General features: G+C 36.8%; 1 protein-coding gene across 1 annotated transcript in view; it reads left to right on the top strand.

The window, feature by feature from the left end:
• PTPRR (protein tyrosine phosphatase receptor type R) overlaps positions 1 to 20413 on the top strand; it is a 225217-nt gene that overhangs the window by 171618 nt on the left and 33186 nt on the right. Inside the window, 4 exon segments of the mRNA XM_047066390.1 lie at positions 7366 to 7552; positions 10148 to 10232; positions 18705 to 18784; positions 19221 to 19358. Coding sequence (XP_046922346.1) covers positions 7366 to 7552; positions 10148 to 10232; positions 18705 to 18784; positions 19221 to 19358 — 490 coding nt within the window.

Genomic DNA, 20413 nt, shown 5'->3' with positions numbered 1-20413 from the left:
CCATACACAATAAATGGACTTCATCGCTCTATTTCACCACTGTTTCTTCCTTTGCCATTTCAAATGAGTAAAAACTTCTCTCTTTTTTTCTTCATTTTTATTAAAGGTACCCTAGAAAACTAAATATGTGGACAAATAGAGCAAAATTAAATAAGAAAAATCAAGTTGGAGGTGGAGGGGTTTATGCTCACCTTGGGGATCAAGGCAAGATCGTCAGCTTTGTGATCCTTATAATGGGAATACACAAGGAGGGAGGGAAGGCAGCACTGAAGGTCCTGGACTCACAACGTTTCAGATCTGGAGAGGACATCAATATTATTTCCAACTTTTCACCATGTAGGATTAGATGTGTATGGTAATAAAGACAGCTCTGAATGAATTATGTGTATTTTTTTTACAGCACAACAACAACAAAAGAATTAAGAAAAGCTCTCAAAGATCAGATCTGTTTGCTTTCACTCTGTACTAAATTCTTATAATCTTTAGATGCATATTTTTCCGTTCTCCTTTCGAATAGTTCAAGATAAGCAGCTACCACCATTTCCCCTTGAAACTTAATTTCTTAATCCAGTAGTTGCAGAAGTACATCTTCCTGGACTACAGGCAAACCGATCATTTGTTTTGTTCTCTGACTCCCATTTCCATTCCTTATCCGGTACTAAGTGAGGTGCCAGGCTTGAAGGCTCACCGCTGTTGGTGGCGGAGGCCTTGCAAAGGGGACAGCATAGACATGGCCTCATGGCCCCAGGGCTAGGAACTGTAGCCCTTCTGCCTAAATCCAGCTTCTAAAATCCAGCATCCAGCCCCAACTACCAAGAAAAGAAATGCTTAATTTTGAGTTATTCTAACTGGCAATTGTAGTGTTCTTAGATTTTTAGCTCTATTTTCTTCCCACCTCTTGGTCATTAAGAGCAATGGTACAGACTCAAACAGTTTCAACAAAGCACCGCTTATAAGCTCTTGCTAAAATGGATGTGTGGCCCTGGGCCATAATATTTATACATGTTTTCCTTTTTACTTAATTGTAATTAGCATGCTGTTTATTGCATTCCTTTTACCTTTCCTTAAGAATTTGCTTTTTCCTTCAATTGTTTGCATTGGTATCTTTTGAATTTCCTCCCTCTTATTTATTTTTTTGGCATAAATAATAATTGGTGCTACAGCAGGAGCTTGATAAAGCTTTTTATTATGTTCCCTTTTGTCCAACAGCAATCATGAGGCATAAAAAAAGTCTAAACAGTTTGTCCAGAGTTACATAACAAAGGAGAAGCAAACTTTTCAATAAGAGTTCATGTTCTTAGTTTTCCATATTCCATTTTCATTAAAGGTCCAGGTCTCCTGTTATTTCTGTTGATTGTTTTTCCCTCTAAATCCTTTAGATTTTTTTTCCCAGTACCTTAATTTGTACTTTCTCTTAACTTCTTACGTTTGTTTTGTTTTTGAAATTTCTTTTTGAATCTATCCTAACTTCTTTTGTTTATGGATACTGGGAAGCAATTTCATATCTCAGTTCAGTAAAGTGACATTTTCTCCAGCAGATCATTAGTCAGTGATAGCTGGTTAAAAGCCTAATATTCTGTAATTATAAAATCCATTTGTTCTCCAGATCGTTTAGTAAATTGTGTTAAACACATTGATAACCTATTTGGGGGGGAAAATCTAGTTGATTCTCACCATTACCATACTCCAAAATAAATTAGAAATAGATTAAATTTCTATTTAATTAAGCTTTAATTTCTATAAAATTAAGCTTCCAGAAGAATTTTTTGTATTAAAGCAATGCAAGAAACCACACACACACACACAAAGACTGATATGTTTGACTGGATGTAAATATAATTTTTAAAAAATCCTTGGTATTTTAAGGCAACAATAAATCTTATATATTCAACACATATATCTGAGAAATAATTTATTGTAAATCATAGTCATCAATAATAAATACATTAATGATACAATGTGAACATAAGGAAAGATCATGAACAGACACTTCTCAAGGGTAAGGACTGATAAATAAATGAAAAATAATCATATGAAAATATATTTACCCCATCTGTGACCAAAAAAAATAAAAATTAAAGCAATAAGCCACTGCCTTTATTGCCTATGGCATAGCAAAATTTAAACGTCGGTTTAAAAGCTAGTGAAGTTTATGTGACTTTAATTGCCTTTTTAAAATTTCTAGTTTTTTATAAATTTTCTACAATGAGTATGTGTCACTTTTATAATGAAAAAATTAACTCTTTAAAATATATATGGATGTGTATTTAATCTCTTCTCTGCAAGCACAATACATGACTAAGAAATATACAGAGTTTTTAAGTGGATTCTACTGATTTGATTTTCTTATTTCACTGTATTTCGATTAACTTAAATATTGTTTGTTCATTGGAAATAAGAGTTAACAAAGGCAGAGATTTTTCCAAGTTAGTGACATCCTATGGTAATATTTCACAGCCAGAATAGAAGAGAACGATCACAATAAGGGCTGTTTTGTGGAAAAATGCTCTCTGTAAGGTCAACAGCTTGTACAAGATTAATTCCATAATTGAACTTTGAGACATTGTCTGAGGTGTTGAGGTGAAGTGTTCTGGAATTGTTTAGGGTTCAGGGGAAATGGATTTGCCATAATAAAGGGAAATTTTAAGATAAATAGGTTATCAAGAAGGATGTATTTCTCTGTAGTGACAAATGTGTAGATACCATCCATTAATTTCACAATGTTAAAGTTAATCTCAGTGTAAACAATTTTTGAATTTTTGCGAAGATCTCTTTCAAGAGATCCATTAGAGAGGCAGAGGTGAGAGTTATATAAGACTTTATTCCATTATTACCCAAAATAATAACCAGGCAACACTTACAAGTGGTTTACTTATACTATCTGGTTAATCCTTATAATATCCCTCTGAAGCAAGTATTCTTAATTATTCATTTCACAGAAGAAGAAGAAATTGACAAGTAACGAGGCTAGGTAGACTGATCAAAGGTCCACCATAAGGACATGGGAGAGGCAGGACTTGAACCCAGACAAATATAACAGTAAAGACAGAATTTGTGCTCTGAATAATATACTACCTCTACATTAGACTTCAGTAGTCTTGACCTTCCGCCCAACAATTGGCTCCCAACTCCATGTGAGGCACCGGCTAGTCTAACATAATCTGCCCGCCATTACTTTGCTTTTGGGTAGAAAAGCAGAAAGAGCTTGAGTTTTATATTCTAACTTGGATTGAATCTTTGTTCCACTTTCATGTTCCTAAGTTAGTTATTTCTTCACCTATAAAATAGAGGAAAGTAATAACCTCAGAGAGCTGCCATGGAAATTGAAATACCATATGTGAAAGTGCTTAGAACAGTGCTTGGCAAATCATAGATGTTTAATAAATATTAGTTTCCTTTCTTCCTTCCCTTGCCAGACAAAAGTTGTTCTTCCTTACAAAGTCGGTTTGCATGAAAATGCTTCCATGGCTCTCAATTTATCACAGAATCTTCAGAAAAGTTGCTCACTAGATCAAATGGACCCTATTAGACGTGGAATCTCAGAGGCTTCTAATCACCCTCCCCTCCCAGGCAGGGCGTGCTGTGGAAAGCCCTAATAGAAGTTTATATAACCTGATGTTCACAATTCTCTCTTTTCTGGATTTGGGTAGGCTTTTTAATTCTTATTTCTGTGACTCTTGCTTTTCTCTCGTTTCTCTTACATGACCCTGCCCCCAATTCCAAAATACACTTTTATACAAATGAACTCTAGCTCAAACTGCTTATATGCCATTTCTCAAAGATGCCTTATCATTTCCTGCTTCCACATTTTTTTTCTTCTGCCGGGCTCTCTCCCTGAAATAACCCTTTACCGAAAATTTATCTATTGAACTTTTACCTTCAAGGCTCAACTCAAATGCCTGTTCCTCATACATCTCTGGCCACTATGAATGGAAGTGATCTCCCTTTCTACTAAATCACTGTAGCACTGCATATCACTTAATGGACAGATGGCAGATACTGTAGTATTTTGGGGCTGAAGACTGGTTGAAATGGCATCTGAGGGGCACCTGGGTGGCTCAGTCAGTTAAGTGTCCAACTTTGGCTCAGGTCATGATTTCATGGTTTGTGGGTTTGAGCCCTGCGTTGGGCTCTGTGCTGACAGCTCGGAACCTGGAGCCTGCTTCAGATTATGTGTCTCCCTCTCTCTTTCTGCCCCTCCCTGCTCACACTCTGTCTCTCTCTCTCTCTCTCTGTCTCTCAAAAGTAAATAAATATTAAAAACATTTTTTAAATAATAAAAAATAAAATGGAATCCGATTAGCAATCCCTAAAATGGCCTCTCCCAATGCCTTATTAAAAAAAAATCTCTGAAGCCAACAAAAGCCAAATTCTCACAAATACACTCAAAACTAATAAACAAGCTATTATCAGAATGAGGAAAGAATTTCTGACAATTTAAAGGCCAGAGGAACTGTATTGAGAAATGATAAAAATTGCTTTCCCACTGGGGCGCCTGGGTGGCTCCGTTAAGTGCCCAACCTGGGCTCAGGTCATGATCTCACGGTTTGTGAGTTTGAGCCCTGCGTTGGCCTCTGTGCTCACAGCTCAGGGCCTGGAGCCTGTTTCAGATTCTATGTCTCATTCTCTCTCTGCCCCTCCCCGACGTGTGCTCTGTCTCTCTCTGTCTCTCAAAAATAAATAAATGTAAAAAAAAATTTTTTTAAAACCGCTTTCCCATTAAAAGTAGATTAAAATTCTTGGTCTGAGAAAACCACTCTTTACGCCTTCTCAACCGTTTACCTCCTACTCAAAACACAGGAGCCCTTGGAACACCTGGGTGGCTCAGTTGGTTAAGCGTCCAACTCTTGATTTCACGGGTTGTGAGATGGAGCCCTGTTTCAAGCTCAGCACAGAGTCTACTTGGGATTCTCTCTTTCTGTGCCTTCCCCTCTGGTGTTCTCTCTCTCTCTCTCTTTCTCTCTCTCTCTTACTCTCTCAAAAAACAAAACAAAACAAAACCATACATCACCAACAACAGCCACAAAAAAAAAAAAAAAAATGGTGGGGCCAAACATTCTTCTATCAGCTAGGTGAGATTTTATGGAGTATCCAGAATGCTACCCCCTAATCTCTAACAGGGATTCAAAAAGTTAACCATAATAATAAAAATTAGAAAAGGGTTTTCAAGATCATGCAAAAAAAATTAGCAGGTATGCCAATATTAATTTTTCTCAAGTGGGAGGTTGCAGGAAGGTTAATTGGAGGAAGGTGATCAAAAGGTAATAAATTATGTATTGTGCATGATGTGATGTACAACATGATGACTATAGCTAACACAGATGTGTGGTATATTTGCAAGTTTTTAAGAGAGTAGACCCTAAGTTTTCATCACAAGAAAAAAAATTTGTTTTCTTTGTGTGTGTGTATGTGTGTGTGTGTGTGTGTCCCTAGGAGATAATGAATGTTAACTAAATTTATTGTGGTAATCATTTCACAATATACTTAAATCAAAAAAGAATGCCATACATTTTAAACTTATATGGTGCTGTATGTAGATTACATCTCAATAAAACTAGAAAAAGTAGTCAGATGTGAGGCAAGACATAAAATTAATAGGAAAGTAAATGTTTAATATTGATAAAATTTATAGTAAAGATATAATTATGAATCGCTTCAAATAAAACAATGGCTGAAATATATAAAGTAAAAATCACTAAGAATATAAGGAAAAATAACAAACCAAGTGTTGTGGAAGACTCACATACATCTCAGGCTTTGAGAAATCCAGTGGGAAAAAATAGATTGGAATAATATTTTTAATAATTTGCAGTAATATAATAAGTAAGGTGATATAGATATACATATGTACATAGATAAATTTATAGCTAGCTAGCTAGAGGCAAATAAATAATCAAACTAGTTGCCTCCAAAAGTACCTATGAAATATTCAGAATACTTTATCATAGCGTTTGTCCCCAAGAAAGAATTAAGAAATTCCAAACTTTAGAAGTCCAACCATTCTCTGATTTGTATTACTATAACTAGAAATTAATAAGGAAAATAAATTTGTAAACACATAAACATCAAGCCAAAGCAAGAATTAAAACTACAATCACAAACCATTTATTTTTTTTATAAACCATTTAGAAATCAATAAATAGGACATTACATATCAAATTATAGAATGCCACCAAAGCTACAACCAGAGGCAATTTCATAACAGGAAAAACTTACTCACTTTTGTTTAGTGGGGTTTTGTTGTATGTTCTAATAATTTTCCATTGTTTAAAATGAAGCTGTAGCTACTTGAGTATTTCCGGATGTAGTGCTCCATAGTAAATGTGTAAATCACCCTTCAAATGAAATACACTGGACCTAGTATTTGCTCTTACTGTCTTTGTTCACATTTGCTATGACCTGTTTTTCCCTGTTTTCCATTTCCTTGGAACACCAGCCAGTTGGCACCATATTTGATCACCTGACTCATGCCTAAGGCCCTTTAACCTAATAGTTTTTGTGAATAAAATCTTTGATTTTGACCCTCAATCTTGCACAGGTTATTTTATAGTTACTTCTTGTTTCCAAGCAGCTAATGTTACTGGTAAGAGGCACTCACGCCTTCTATTGAGGGCACAAGGGGCCCTTATAATTTGGCAAAGCCCCACCTCACCTCTCAACAAGAAGAGGGAAATTACAGAGGGAAGATAAATGTAATTCAGAATAAGAATCTGTGATCTGTATGGTCCTTATGAGTTTATCACAGAATTAAATACATATACACACATATATACATGCATGCATGCATGCGTACATAGATGGAGGCTACAGATGCTATTATTTGGGGATTCACTCAGACGTTATAAAAAGTACATATATTTTAAAACTTTTAAATTCTACCTCAATAGTAATACTGTGAACTAAAATTGATTTTTCCCATTCTGAGCTTCCTATGTCCAGTAAGATCATGTGTCAAAAATATTAGATGGCTATATGATTTCTATACTGAGCTCTCAGACATACAAAAAATAAAATTGTTTTGTGTTATACATAATTTCTCAATTCAAAAGTGATGTTTACTTTTCCTAAATTTTTCACTTATTATTACTAGCCATTTTATTATTTTTGTGTCAAATATACCTATTAATGAATTATAGTGCGTTTTCTCAATTCAGATTTATTTCCAACAACAAAACTTTCAGTTTCCTGTAAAGAAACTCTGGATAGTTGCTATAGTCCACTATGGTACCATAAGAGGAAAAGACATTTGGTCCTTATTTCTGTAAAACTTCTCACTGAATTGTGTGTATGCACAGAAAGACGAATTTGTGTGATCAAAACGATTCACGTGGTGTCTAAACCTATTAACATTCTTCCCCAATGTAGACGAGGGTCCAACGTATCTCTTACATTGGACATGAGTAGCTTGGGGAATGTTGAACCTTTTGTGGCTATCCCAACCCCACGGGAGAAGGTAGCAATGGAGTATCTGCAGTCAGCCAGCCGAATCCTCACAAGGTCACAGCTGAGGGACGTCGTGGCAAGTTCACATTTACTCCAAAGTGAATTCATGGTGAGCCAGCTGTTTATTATTCACTCCTCAGTAGGTATTTTGATAAACTAGACCCTAGAGGCACCTACTAAAATGGCACTGTCCTCCACTCAAGTAAACAAACAGTTACAGTTTAAAAGGTTAAGTACAAGGTTTTAGAGCCACCCTACATCTCATCAAGTACTGATAAATGTTCAAACTAGCATGTGATTACTAAATTGAGGCAGAGTATGTAGGAGCTGGCCAGGCAGAGAAGTATCAAGAAGGAACTAGGCAGAGAAGAGGCATTTCAGGAAGAAGGAACAGTTTACTGTCACTGTTTGGGGAATTAAGTTGTTCGATTTAGCTGATGCATTGAAATCAAGGTGGAAAGTGGCAAAGCTTGAGCCTCAGAGTTATAAAAGAAACCTGAGTCTTGATACATATTTAAAAGTTTGAACTTTATCTTAAGTTTGTAAAAGATCACTCTATCTGCAGTGGAGTGAACATTAGAAAGGGGTATGTTGGAAGCTCTAGAGTGATCCTGTGGACTGGGCATGGTGGTCTAAACTAAGATAGTAGGAGTGAAAATGTGGGAAACTTATAGGAATCTGCAAGAAGGGGGCCGAATTGGATGAGGCGGCCAAAATAAGGGAAGAAGTCAGAAATGATACCTCAGTTTGTGACATGAGGAACAGGCCGCATACAGTGCCCTTAAATGAAATAAGGAACATGGGGGAAGACCAAATGTGGGCTAAAGAGGATTGGGAGTTTTAGCCAAAAGTGATGGCAACCCATCAGTGTAGCTGGTGATAACTCGATTCATGAAAACACATTTCCGACCCAGAGAGCATGGAGACAGATTAGACCTTCTTAGTTCTAATTACTGCCCAAGGGGATTATGCATTTTATAGCTCACTTTAATTTTAAATCAGTTGTACATCGTAAGCCAAAGTCTGTTGATTTTAATAAATTGATCATCCCAAGTTCTGTTCAGATATTTGCAGTCACCCTAATGATGAAATATCCAGCAATGGGCTAGATCTGCTGTTAGCCTCTTCAACTACTGTTAAGCATCCAAAGTAAAACATGAACATGCAGTTTTTAAAATTAGACTTTGTAGTGTGTCATCTTTTCATATATGAAGAAGATGAGACCTAGTGAGATGCAAGAACAAGTCAATGATCATACAGCTAATCAAAAGTACATCTAGTATTCTTTTCTGGAACCATAGATAGCTCTTTGTTCTTGGAGATAAGCCCTTAAAGGAAAAATGACAAGGAGTACCAAAAAGAAAGATAATGCTGGAAGATGATAAATTGTCAGTGTGTGTCAGAAAACAGGAAGAAGCAGAGGAGAAACAAACATCATAGCTTTGCTAAAACAGACTGACCTGTTTGAAATTAGAAAACATGAATATGTGCTTTCTGTTGAACATCCAACAATTTTGCTTATTTTGGTCACTTGGAACTGAGAAGTTATAACATTTAGTTGGAACAAAGAGTAGGAATGAATGTTATAAATATCTAAAATAGTGCACATTTAGGAAATGATATTTAAAAAGTAAACTACTTCTCTCTGTAGACCACATCTCAAATTTATAAGATAGTCAGGCTTTCCTCAAATTTTCAGATTGACTGAAAACTGGGACAATTTGAATTAATTTATGGATAACTTCTTCCATGTAAATGAATATTAGGCTGTTGAGTTATATTTTCCACTGAAGAAACTTTAAGTAACAAAAATTGTATTTCACGTGATCTAAAGATGAAAGTTCTCTTATTTCACGTTAACGTTTAAGCAATGTTTTGCAAAAATTTAATTAGAGATCATACTATGTTGTGTAATCAAATCCTTAAATGATTTTTTTGACCCTTTTGAAAACTTTGGCTTATTTCTTTCTTTGTCCCAGTCAGCTACAGATGCTCACCTTTTAGATCTAATTCATTTCTACGGAGCCATTTCTACTCTAATTGTTCCCTCTCCAAGCATTTGAGGCACATGACATATATTCTGACCGAGTAAAACTATTTATATTCTTGTTAAGTGGGAGAAAACAGTGTCTGGGTGACCTTCACTAAAAATATTACATTGACAACACAAATGGAGCTGTACAATTATCAACCATTCCTTAATACAAAAAAGCATCCTATGATCATCTCCTGAATCAACAAAAAAGCCCTTTATATTTACCATTTGGGGAGGAGGTTTTAATAATCCTAAAAGAGTTACACAATGTTAAAAGAGAATCCATTGTAGTGAAATTTTTGGTACTGAAGTTATATAAAGATTTAAAGAAATTTGAATACATTGTCAATTTTCAGCTGTGTGTGTACATATTTCTAGCAATTATGTCAAAATAGAAGTTTAAAAATCTAATCAAAGTTTTATATGTTTCTTTGATAACCATATATAAAATAATACTTTCTAAGACAGAGAGGTGTTTCTTAGAGTCAGCTTGACAGGGTGCAGCTAATATGTTTATAAAAGGAAGGGTGTTGGTCAACCAGAGGTGGTAGTCTGTTGTTTTATAAATGACTTTGAACTTCAGTAGGGCTCTGGATCAGATGGCCCCCTGGGAAGATTTTCTTTGTGGCAGCATTAGATACACTAATTTGATATCATTTATTTTTGCAGGAAATTCCAATGAACTTTGTGGATCCCAAAGAAATTGACATTCCACGTCATGGAACTAAAAATCGCTATAAGACCATTTTGCCAAGTAAGTTTCTTGAATTAAGTAGTTTGCATTATAAAACACAAGCCTTACCCATTAACCTCCACCTCATCGATTCCCATCCTCACAACTTCTCTGTATACACTAAAGTTGGAGTTATAAATACACATCAAGACTAATAACCATTAAAGTAGTTTGAGGTTTATAACTTTATCCTGTATTACTTTTATTACAGTGGTCAGCTCACAATTCCAATAGACACATGGTTCTAAACTTTTATTGTGTTGCACATTATGGTCAGTTGGTTTTCATCAAGAGTATCAAAAAATTCAATGGGCAAATAGTCTTTTCAACAAATGGTGTTGAGACAACCAACATTCACATGCAAAAAAAAAAAATGAAATTGGACCCTGCCTCACACTATATGCAAAAATTAATTCAAAATGGATCAGACCTGAAGGTAAGAGCTAAGATTATAAAGCTCTTAGTATAAAGCAGATGTAAATCTTCATGACCTTGAATTAGTCAGTGATTTCTTAGATGTGATGCCAAAAGTACAAGCAACAAAAGAAAAAATAAATTGAACTTTATGAAATTAAAAAGTTTTGTGCTTCAGAGGTCAAAGGATACCATCAAGAAGATAGAAAGATGACTCACAGAATGGGAAAAAAAATTGCAAATTATGTATCTAATAAGGGACTTCTGTCTAGAATATATAAAGAACTCTTAGCACTCAATTATAAAAAGACAATTCAATTTGAAAATGGGCATAGGACTTGAATAGACATTTCTCTATAGAATATACACAAATGATTGGCAGGCATTTGAAAAGATGCTCAACATCATTAACCATAAGGTAAATCAAAACCACAATGAGATAACACTTCACATCCACATGATTAAAATAAAAATGATAGACTATAGAAACTGTTAGCAAGGATGTAAAAAAACTGGAACCTTCACACATTGCTGATAAGGATGGAAAATGGTACAGTTACTTAAGAAACAGTTCAGTAGTTCCTCAAAAGGCAAAGCCTAGAGTTACTATATGACTCAGACATTCTACTCCTAGTAATATAACCAAGAAAAATGAAAACATTTCATTGTCAATCACCAGACAAATAGCTAGTTGGGATTTCGGCAAAATCCAAAAACATCTCAAAGTAATAGTTCTGGAAAGATGGAGCAACAAAGACTTTTAAAAAGTATTGATATTGAAAAGCTATACACAAATGTTTGTAACAGCATTATTTATAAGAGCCCCAGGGGCGCCAGGGTGGCTCAGTCAGTTAAGCATCCGTCTCTCGATTTTGGCTCTGGTTGTGATCTCACGGTTTGTGAGATGGAGCCTCGCATCAGACTCTGTGCTGACAGCATGGGGCTGCTTGGGATTCTCTCTCTCCCTCTCTCTGTGCCCCTCCCCTGTGCGTGCACTCTCTCTCTCTCTCTCAAAATAAACAAGTAAGCATTTAATAAAATATATATATAATAGCCCCAAATGTGGAAACAACCAAAATATCCATCAACTGATGAATATATAGAGTGTAGAATGTCCACACAATGTAATATTACCCAGCAATAAAAACAAACGACGTGCTGATGCATACTACAACATGCATGAACCTTGGAAACATTATGCTAAGTGAAAGAAGCCATCACAAAATCCCTCAGATTATGTAATTCCACTTATATGACGTGTCCGGATTGGCAAATCTATAAAGACAGAAACTCTGTTAGTGGTTGCCTGGTGCTGGGAGGCATGGGAAATAACTGCTAAATAACTAAAGGGAATGGGGTTTATTTGGAGATGAGGAAAATGTTACAAAATCAATTGTGGTGACAGTTGTACACTCTGTGAATTAAAAAAAAAAAACTCTGTGATGGCACACTTTAAGTGAGTTAATCGTATGGTATATGAATTCCATCTGAATAAAGCTGTTACCGAAAAATTTCATTGTGCATAACAATCACCTAGAATCCTTATAAAAATTTAGAGTCCTGTGCCCCACCCGGGGCATTCTGTTTAAGTAGGTCTGCTGTTGGGCCCAAGAATCTGTGCTTCTAAGCAAACATCCAGGTGATTCTGGTACAGATGATACCAGGACCACACTTTGAGAAACACTGTTTAGACTATGTTTGTTTTTTTTTAATGTTTATTTATTTTTGACAAAGACAGGTGTGAGTAGGGGAGAGGAAGAGAGAGAAAGAGACACAGAATCTGAAGTAGGCTTCAGGCTCTGACCTGTCACCACAGAGCCCGATGTGGGGCTTGAACCCACGGACCATGAGATCATGACTTGAGCTGAAGTCAGATGCCCAACCAACTGAGCTATCCAGGCGCCCCTAGACTATGTTAAAACTGAATTTAACTCCATGAAATTTATATCAAGCAATGAGCCAGCTGCCAGGAACAAGTAAGAAATAAGGAATGGCTTATAAGATCAAGGAGGTCATGGACTAGAGAGGAGAGATATGTAAATGAGTAATTATGTTCAATATAATAAAAGCCAGAATTGAGATCTGGCCCAAGTGGTGTAGGAATATAGAGAAGACTGACTAATTCTGCTTACAGTGGCAAAAATGCTTTGGAGAGGATGTTACATTGTCAATCACTAGACAACAGATAGTTGGGTTTTGGCAAAATCTATAAACATCTCAAAACAATAGCTCTGGAAAGATGGAGCCACAAAGACTTTTAAAAAGTATGGATATTGGGGCGCCTGGGTGACTCAGTCAATTAAGTCAATGACTTCGGCTTTGGTCATGATCTCGTGGTTTGTGAGTTCGAGCCCCACATCCGGCTCTGTGCTGACAGCTCAGAGCCTGGAGCCTGCTTTGGTTTCTGTGTCTCCCTCTCTCTCTGCCCCTCTCCTGCTCATTCTCTGTCTCTCTCACTCTCAAAAGTAAATAAATAAACATTAAAAAAATATATGGATATTGAAGGTGCCTGGGTGGCTCAGTTGGTTAAGCATGCAACTTCAGTTCAGGTCATGATCTCACAGTTCATGAGTTTGAGCCCCACATCGGGCTCTCTGCTGTCAGTGCAGAACCTACTTTGGATCCTCTGTCTCCCTCTCTCTGCCCCTCCCCCACTCTCACTCTCCCTCCCTCCCAAAAATAAACAAATATTAAAAAATAATCTTAAAAAGTATGAATATTGAATAGTAGAGTCTTCATAATCAAGCCCATTAATTCACTCGTAAAACATCAAATTCTCCATATTTATGGTAAAAGAATTACTGTTAATGGTATCTTTGGGCTTCCCCCTCTGGTGGACTTGAAAACACTCCACTATAACATATTTTTACCTGGTCCATGTAGTATAGTCCTGTTGAAAGATATTTTATAACTACAGCTGGCTAAAGGGGATGAAAGTGCTGTGACTTAAAAATAGTGCTTCTCTCTTTCTCTGTCTCTGTCTCTGTCTCTCTCTCTCAAGATTTTTCATCTGAAATTTACCAAACATAAATAATTAGGGCATATACATCCATCGCAGTTTTACCTAACCATCTAATGTCAGATGGATTTGGAAATTATTAGGATTATTTAAAGTTCAGCCTTCTCTATTTCCTGCCCAGATGATATCAGACATAGCCCTTCATAGTCCTGTGTCAGCTTTTCCATTCCCAGAACTGGGTGGATCACTTGAACCAGGGCACCTGTGCTGACAACTGATGTTGCAAATAATGAATTTTCTGTTGAAAATGTCTGAAAGCCTCACCCACTCCCTGTTGCACAAAATATAATTTAGTAAATACAGTTTGGGCATGCCATACCATTAGTTGAAAATAATCAGAAAAGACTGGAATTTATATGGAAAGCTGTTTTTTATGGTTTATTTCGGACTGTAGTATGGGATAAATTTGTAACACTACATAAAATACTTAAAAATGATTAATATTTTAAGTATTATAATTTTGTATTGTTTTAACTTATAACAAACCCAAGTTTAAAAGCGTCCAGCTTGTACATATTAGTGAGGCTGTATAATTTGGAGTATGGTTTACAGCAGAAATATGGATGGCTCAGAACCAATTAAAAAATAGTTGTTTCTCTGATGATGATGTCAGCCTGGCTCAGAACACTCTACATAGTAGATTAAAGTGAGAAGGTCAAGTTTATATCACATTATTTTGCAACATAAGCAAATATTAATGATGAAAATATATCTATGTCTTAAATCACAAAAGCAATGGGCAAAAATCATACATCAATATGAAGTTATTTGCACAACAATGAAGTATAATAACAAATTTCATGTATATTTATTCCATGCAAACAATTTATTTATACAAATATAAAATACATAGATAAAATTAAAGAACTCTATTAATTAAACCTAATTACTCTGGCCATCATTTCATATTTAAAAATTTAAAGTCTGGTAATATTTCCTACTTATGTTTCCTGTTCTATTAAGTGCCCAGAACAGAGTACACATGCAAATAAGTGAGCCACTCATTAGACAACAAATTGTATGGCTGAAACAAAATACTGCAGTTAGACTTGACTCCCTATCATGGCAAGAGCACTCATAGTTTACACAGATGACTTAATCTTTCTGTTCCACCTAACCTTTCCTCATCCCTTAAAGATAGTGATAATAATATCACTCCATAGGGCTGTGTAGAGAATTAAGTAATAATATGTGAAAAAGGAAGTTCCAACCAATAGAAAGCCCTCAGGTAATGTTAGTTTCTCCTTTCTCCCTACCTAACTGAAGATGAATTCATCACTAACCCCAGAACCAATTCCAGAAAATAGGAACACTAAGTAGACAAAGGCAAGTTTATAGTTTCAAAAGCAGACTCTTTAAGGGTCCTGTTTTCTCTCATAATTTTCACATGGATCTTAAAAAGTGAGTTTCCATGTAATCACCATCTTGCACTGCGGAGATCATTGTCCACCAAAACTCTGTACAGTGATGGAAATGTTCTATATCTCCAGTGTGATGGCCATTAGCTACATGTGGCAATCGAGCACTTGAAGTACAGCCAGTGCACCTGAGGAACTGATTTTTTTAAATTTTATTGTATTTTAATAACTTAAATTTAGCTCCATGTGGCTAGTGGCACCATTTTTGACACTGCAGGCCTGAAGTCTTCTCTTTCTCCTGCAACAAAGTGGAGGTGACTCCCACTCACCTTGAAGGCATGGCCAAGTCCCTGCCTTTCCTCCCATTTTCCGGTTGTCTTGAATTTATCTAGAAAAACTATATTATCCCACTCATTTCTGTCTTTGCCCAGGGATACACTAGCAGTGTGCACCCTTCCCTCATCTGATAGCTTCTCCTCTTGACTCCAAACCTCAAACACATTTCTTCCTGGAGAAGAAATCTCCAGCACAGGATAACCTTTCATAAAATCTGATAGGATGCAGTCAGAATATCAGGATCCAGGTACCATTTCGTCTGTTAAATGGAAGGCTTAAATTGCCAGAGATATTTTAAAGAGGACAAAATGGGGAAATGTCATGTGTTCTCTACACGAAATCTATGTGGTCAATATTTTGTTGAGAGGAAAAAAGAAACAGGAAGGAGGACAGGAGAAAGAGAAGGAATAAGACAGGAAGAGAGGGAGGGAGGGGAAAAAGGGAAAGAAAGCCAGAGGAGAGAAGGAAGAAAATAAAAGCAGAAAAACAAAAGAGAGGGAAGACAAGTTGCTCAATGTTGGAATTGTTATTGCTACCACCCGGAGGTATCATAAGTGGCATGCTAAATATTTAGCATATAATCTAGAAGCATCTATTCTGAAAAAAGTTATCAGAGTGAATTTGACATACATATATATCATATATATATATACATATATATATATGTATGACATGTATATATGACAAATATATATTTAAAATACACATGTACACTTAAAATGCATAAAGTGAATAAAATTATAACAGTGATGATGACAATGATAAAGTTTTGGATATTTTTTAACCCTCAGCTTTTTTTATTAGTCCAGTCTAACGTTAAAAAGGCTTTGGTTGGGGTGCCTGGATGGCGCAGTCGGTTAAGCGTCCGACTTCAGCCAGGTCACGATCTCGCGGTCCGTGAGTTCGAGCCCCGCGTCAGGCTCTGGGCTGATGGCTCGGAGCCTGGAGCCTGTTTCCGATTCTGTGTCTCCCTCTCTCTTTGCCCCTCCCCCGTTCATGCTCTGTCTCTCTCTGTCCCAAAAATAAATAAAAACGTTGAATGAAAAAAAAAAAAAAAAAGGCTTTGGTTAGGGGCACCTGGGTGGCTCAGTCGGTTAAGCATCTGACTTCGGCTCAGGTCATGATCTCACGGTCCGTGAGCTCGAGCCCCACGTCGGGCTCTGTGCTGACAGCTCAGAGCCTGGAGCCTATTTCGGATTCTGTGTCTCCCTCTCTTTCTGCCCCTCCCCTGTTCATGCTCTGTCTCTCTGTCTCAAAACTAAATAAACGTTAAAAAAAAAAAAAGGCTTTGGTTAGAGGGGTGCCTGGGTGGCTCAGTTGGTTAAGCATTCAACTTTGGCTCAGGTCATGATCTCACAGTTTGGTTCATGAGTTCAAGCCCTGTGTCAGGCTCTGTGCTGACAGCTCAGAGCCTGGAGCCTGTTTCGATTCTGTGTCTATCTCTCTCTCTGTTCCTCCCCAGCTTGTGCTCTGTCTCTCTCTCTCTCTCTCAAAAATAACTAAACATTAAAAAAAAAGGGGGGGGGCAGTCTTTGGTTAGAAAACTAATTTTCCCCTCAGTCACATGCTTCATTCTTGTTTAAAAAAAAAAAAAGGTATTTGGAAACCTCTAAATACTTGGAAATCTTATAAATTATCAATTTCCAAAATAAACTTAATTTAGCTCGACAAGGAACCTGCATCTAAGCAGTTTATAGGGCTGAGTTCCCAATAAATCATATACTTGGTAGGCTTTATAAAAACTGAAGGAAGTGGGCCTCTTTTCAAGTCTCAGTGGTTTAGAGCTCTTGTGGAAACTTCTAAGAATCAGTGAATACTGAAAAGGAATGAAAGTTTTCCTGTCCCCTTCACTAAGGAAGAAAAAAAGTATCTAGAAAGTCAACAGCAGTGTCTCAACTTTAATAGAAATGAATTGTGATATTAAACACTCTATGAGCCACATACCAGATAGAAATCACAATGGATACTACAGTTCTTTTTTTTTTAAAGTGAATTAAATACAGGTCTTGCCCTCAAGGGGCTCACTACAATTCATTGAGGACAGGCAAAAAAATTAAGCACTTAAAATACAAGATGGTAGGGGCCCATGGGTGGCTTCGTCGGTTAAGTGTCCGACTTCAGCTCAGGTCATGATCTCACGGTCTGTGCGCCACCCAGCTCTGTGCTGACAGCTCAGAGCCTGGAGCCTGCTTCGGATTCTGTGTCTCCTTTTCTCTTTACCACCTCCCCCACTCACGTTCTCGTTCTCTCTCTCTCTCTCTCTCTTTCTCTCACACACACACACAATTAAACATTAAAAAAAAATACAAGATGATAAATATTAAAATAAAACATGAAGAAAAAACCGCCATGGGCCTATTTGGTATAGATCAACAAAAGGATCATTGATGGGCATCAGCAAGAATGGCGTCTGCATAAAACTAATGTTAGGATAGATTGGAGTGTACCCAAGGAAGACTGAATTGTGGAGGAGGAGGTAAGAACAGTGGGTATGATAAAGTCTCAGAATTTTATCTTTCTGGAGAAGAACAGCAATAGAACAATTACTAAAGAGGAATGTATAGAACTGGCTTCTTAAAAAATGGAAGGGACCATTAAATCAACACAGTAGACATCGAGTGCCTGCTACACATATAAACACCGTGCTAGACACTAGGTCGTATAGATGAGGAAAAAACCTCCATCCTTGCCTTAGGATGCTCAGAGTGTACCAGATTAAAGAAATCATAAAAGGATGACTTGATCTTAATTCATGTATGTAAATGTTGGTAAAAATAACTACCATAGTTTTCCTAACACTGGTTTATAAAGAGTGTTTCAACTTCTTGATGGAAAGTGATTTGAGAAGTTAAGACAATACTGCTAACACGATAGCAATCTATGCAATATCATTTTCATGCTATAGGTGACCAAAGTGCCACATGTGGTAACTAAAGACAGCTTCTTTAGCAAGAGGGGGTTCAGGCCAGACCAATGTTTGCTTTGGGCAGAAGAGAAGAGAGAAGTGAGCAAGGAAAAATGGTGCAAATTCCAAATCCAAAGAACAAGAAAAGAAGCATAAATAAGACATAGGGATCAAGAATCAGGAACCCACCAAAAAATGGCATGATGAATAAAATCATCTCAAGCTTATGGGTAACATTTGTGTTGAGGGACAGGGGAGGGGTCAAGATGGGCCCAATTGTCCCTCAATAAACACAGATGGATCAAGAGACAGACATGCAGACACATCAACAAAAAACATTGGCACAAACCAGATGACCAGTGTATAAATTAACAAGTGTGCTATGCACAGTTATTGGTGTTCTAAGGACCTTTCAAAAGAGTAAATTTGTCTAATACATTCCTTCTTGTTTTCCTCATTAGACCCCCTCAGCAGAGTGTGTTTAAGACCAAAAAATGTAACTGATTCTTTGAGCACCTACATTAATGCTAATTATATTCGGGTAAGTAAATAAATAAAATTTTCTTTCTGATGAGCATGTCAACTCACTATTTGGAATTGTTGGGGGATTTTTTTTTTCCTCAGAGTGGATTAATTTTGATTTAACTTGATTACTAGCAAGTTTATTTGCTTGTTTAGTCATAATCAACATTGGTAGTGGGTCTTTTACATTGAGTCTTCGTTTCCTGTGTGTCTGTGGCTGCAGTGCTGTCTAGGGCCTTCTCTGATGAGAACTGAGCATTATGACCCTCAATACCATGTGCTGTGTGCTTGACTAGCTGGGAGAACAGCCACATGACTCGTGCTAGACTCAGTGAAGCCGCGGAAGTTGTGTTGCTTTTGGACTAGTAGAGCCATCTCGTTCTGAACTTGTTCTAAGCTTCCAGTGCAAGGCATGAATTTCAAAGCCAATATTTCTGTCTCTTTACTCAAACTAGGGCTACAGTGGCAAAGAGAAAGCTTTCATCGCCACACAGGGCCCCATGATCAACACCGTGAATGATTTCTGGCAGATGGTTTGGCAGGAAGACAGTCCCGTGATTGTTATGATCACAAAACTCAAAGAAAAAAATGAGGTATGACCTTTACCCAAGTAGTGAACGTTGTATATTTTCGGTTGCTGTAGAAGAGATATTGTCTAAGGAAAATTGCCATGTACTTAATAACAGATTTAAGATGGAAACTTTAAGGCATTTAAAGACAATTTCACTTCATGCTTCCAAGAAATGGTAATTAGTGTCATTGTATGAATGGCAGGTTTCTTTCAGATAAATCAATATACTTGGCGTACATGTATCTCACATATTCCACATAGCTCTGCAAGGAAATGAGGAGTTATGAATTATCACTGTGGTTTATAGGCAGGGAAATGAAAAAACTACCCATGTCCCAAGTAATTTTTAAGCACTTACTGTGTGACAGATACTATTTTAGTTGTTGGCAATATATTAGTAAACAAAGCATACAAAGATACCTGCCATTGGTCGATTTTTAACTTGCTATTGGGGAATCCAGATTAAAAAACAATAAACATAATAAATTCATAAAACTATAGCAATTAGAAGGGATAAATGGTATAGGAGGAAAAGGTAGAATAAGATAGGGAGATTGGGTGGGGCTGAGCTGTAAGAAGGGTCAAAGGGGAAGGTGAGCTTTGAAAAAAAGATTTGAAAGAAGTAACAAAGCCAAGCAACTTTTTTTTTTTTTTAATTTAAACCCAAGTTAGTTAGCATATAGTGCAATAATGATTTCAGGAGTAGAATCCAGTAATTCATCCCCTACATATAACACCCAGTGCTCATCCCAACAAGTGTCTTCCTGAATGCCCCTTGCCCATTTAGCCCTTCCCCCCACCCACAACCCCTCCAGCAACCCTCAGTTTGTTCTCTGTATTTAAGAGTCTCTTATGTTGGGGCCCCCTCCCTGTTTTTATATTATTTTTGCTTCCCGTCCTTTATGTAAATCTGTTTTGTACCTTAAATTCCACATATGAGTAAAGTCATATGATATTTGTCTTTCTCTGACTAACTTCAAAAAGTCAAGCAACTTTTTCAATATCTTTGTAAGAAATCCAAGAAAAGGGTCAAAGTTAAATTCCATTTGCATACTAGCAGTCTTTCCTCAGGGTCTA

The sequence above is a fragment of the Lynx rufus genome, unplaced genomic scaffold (genome assembly GCF_022079265.1).
Source record: "Lynx rufus isolate CCGP_SWC_20201006 ecotype Redwood Valley unplaced genomic scaffold, mLynRuf1.p SCAF_7, whole genome shotgun sequence".
Classification (NCBI taxonomy): Eukaryota; Metazoa; Chordata; class Mammalia; order Carnivora; family Felidae; genus Lynx; species Lynx rufus.
The sequence above is the reverse complement of the archived record's forward strand: the minus strand, read 5'-3'. Positions and strand labels throughout refer to the sequence as shown.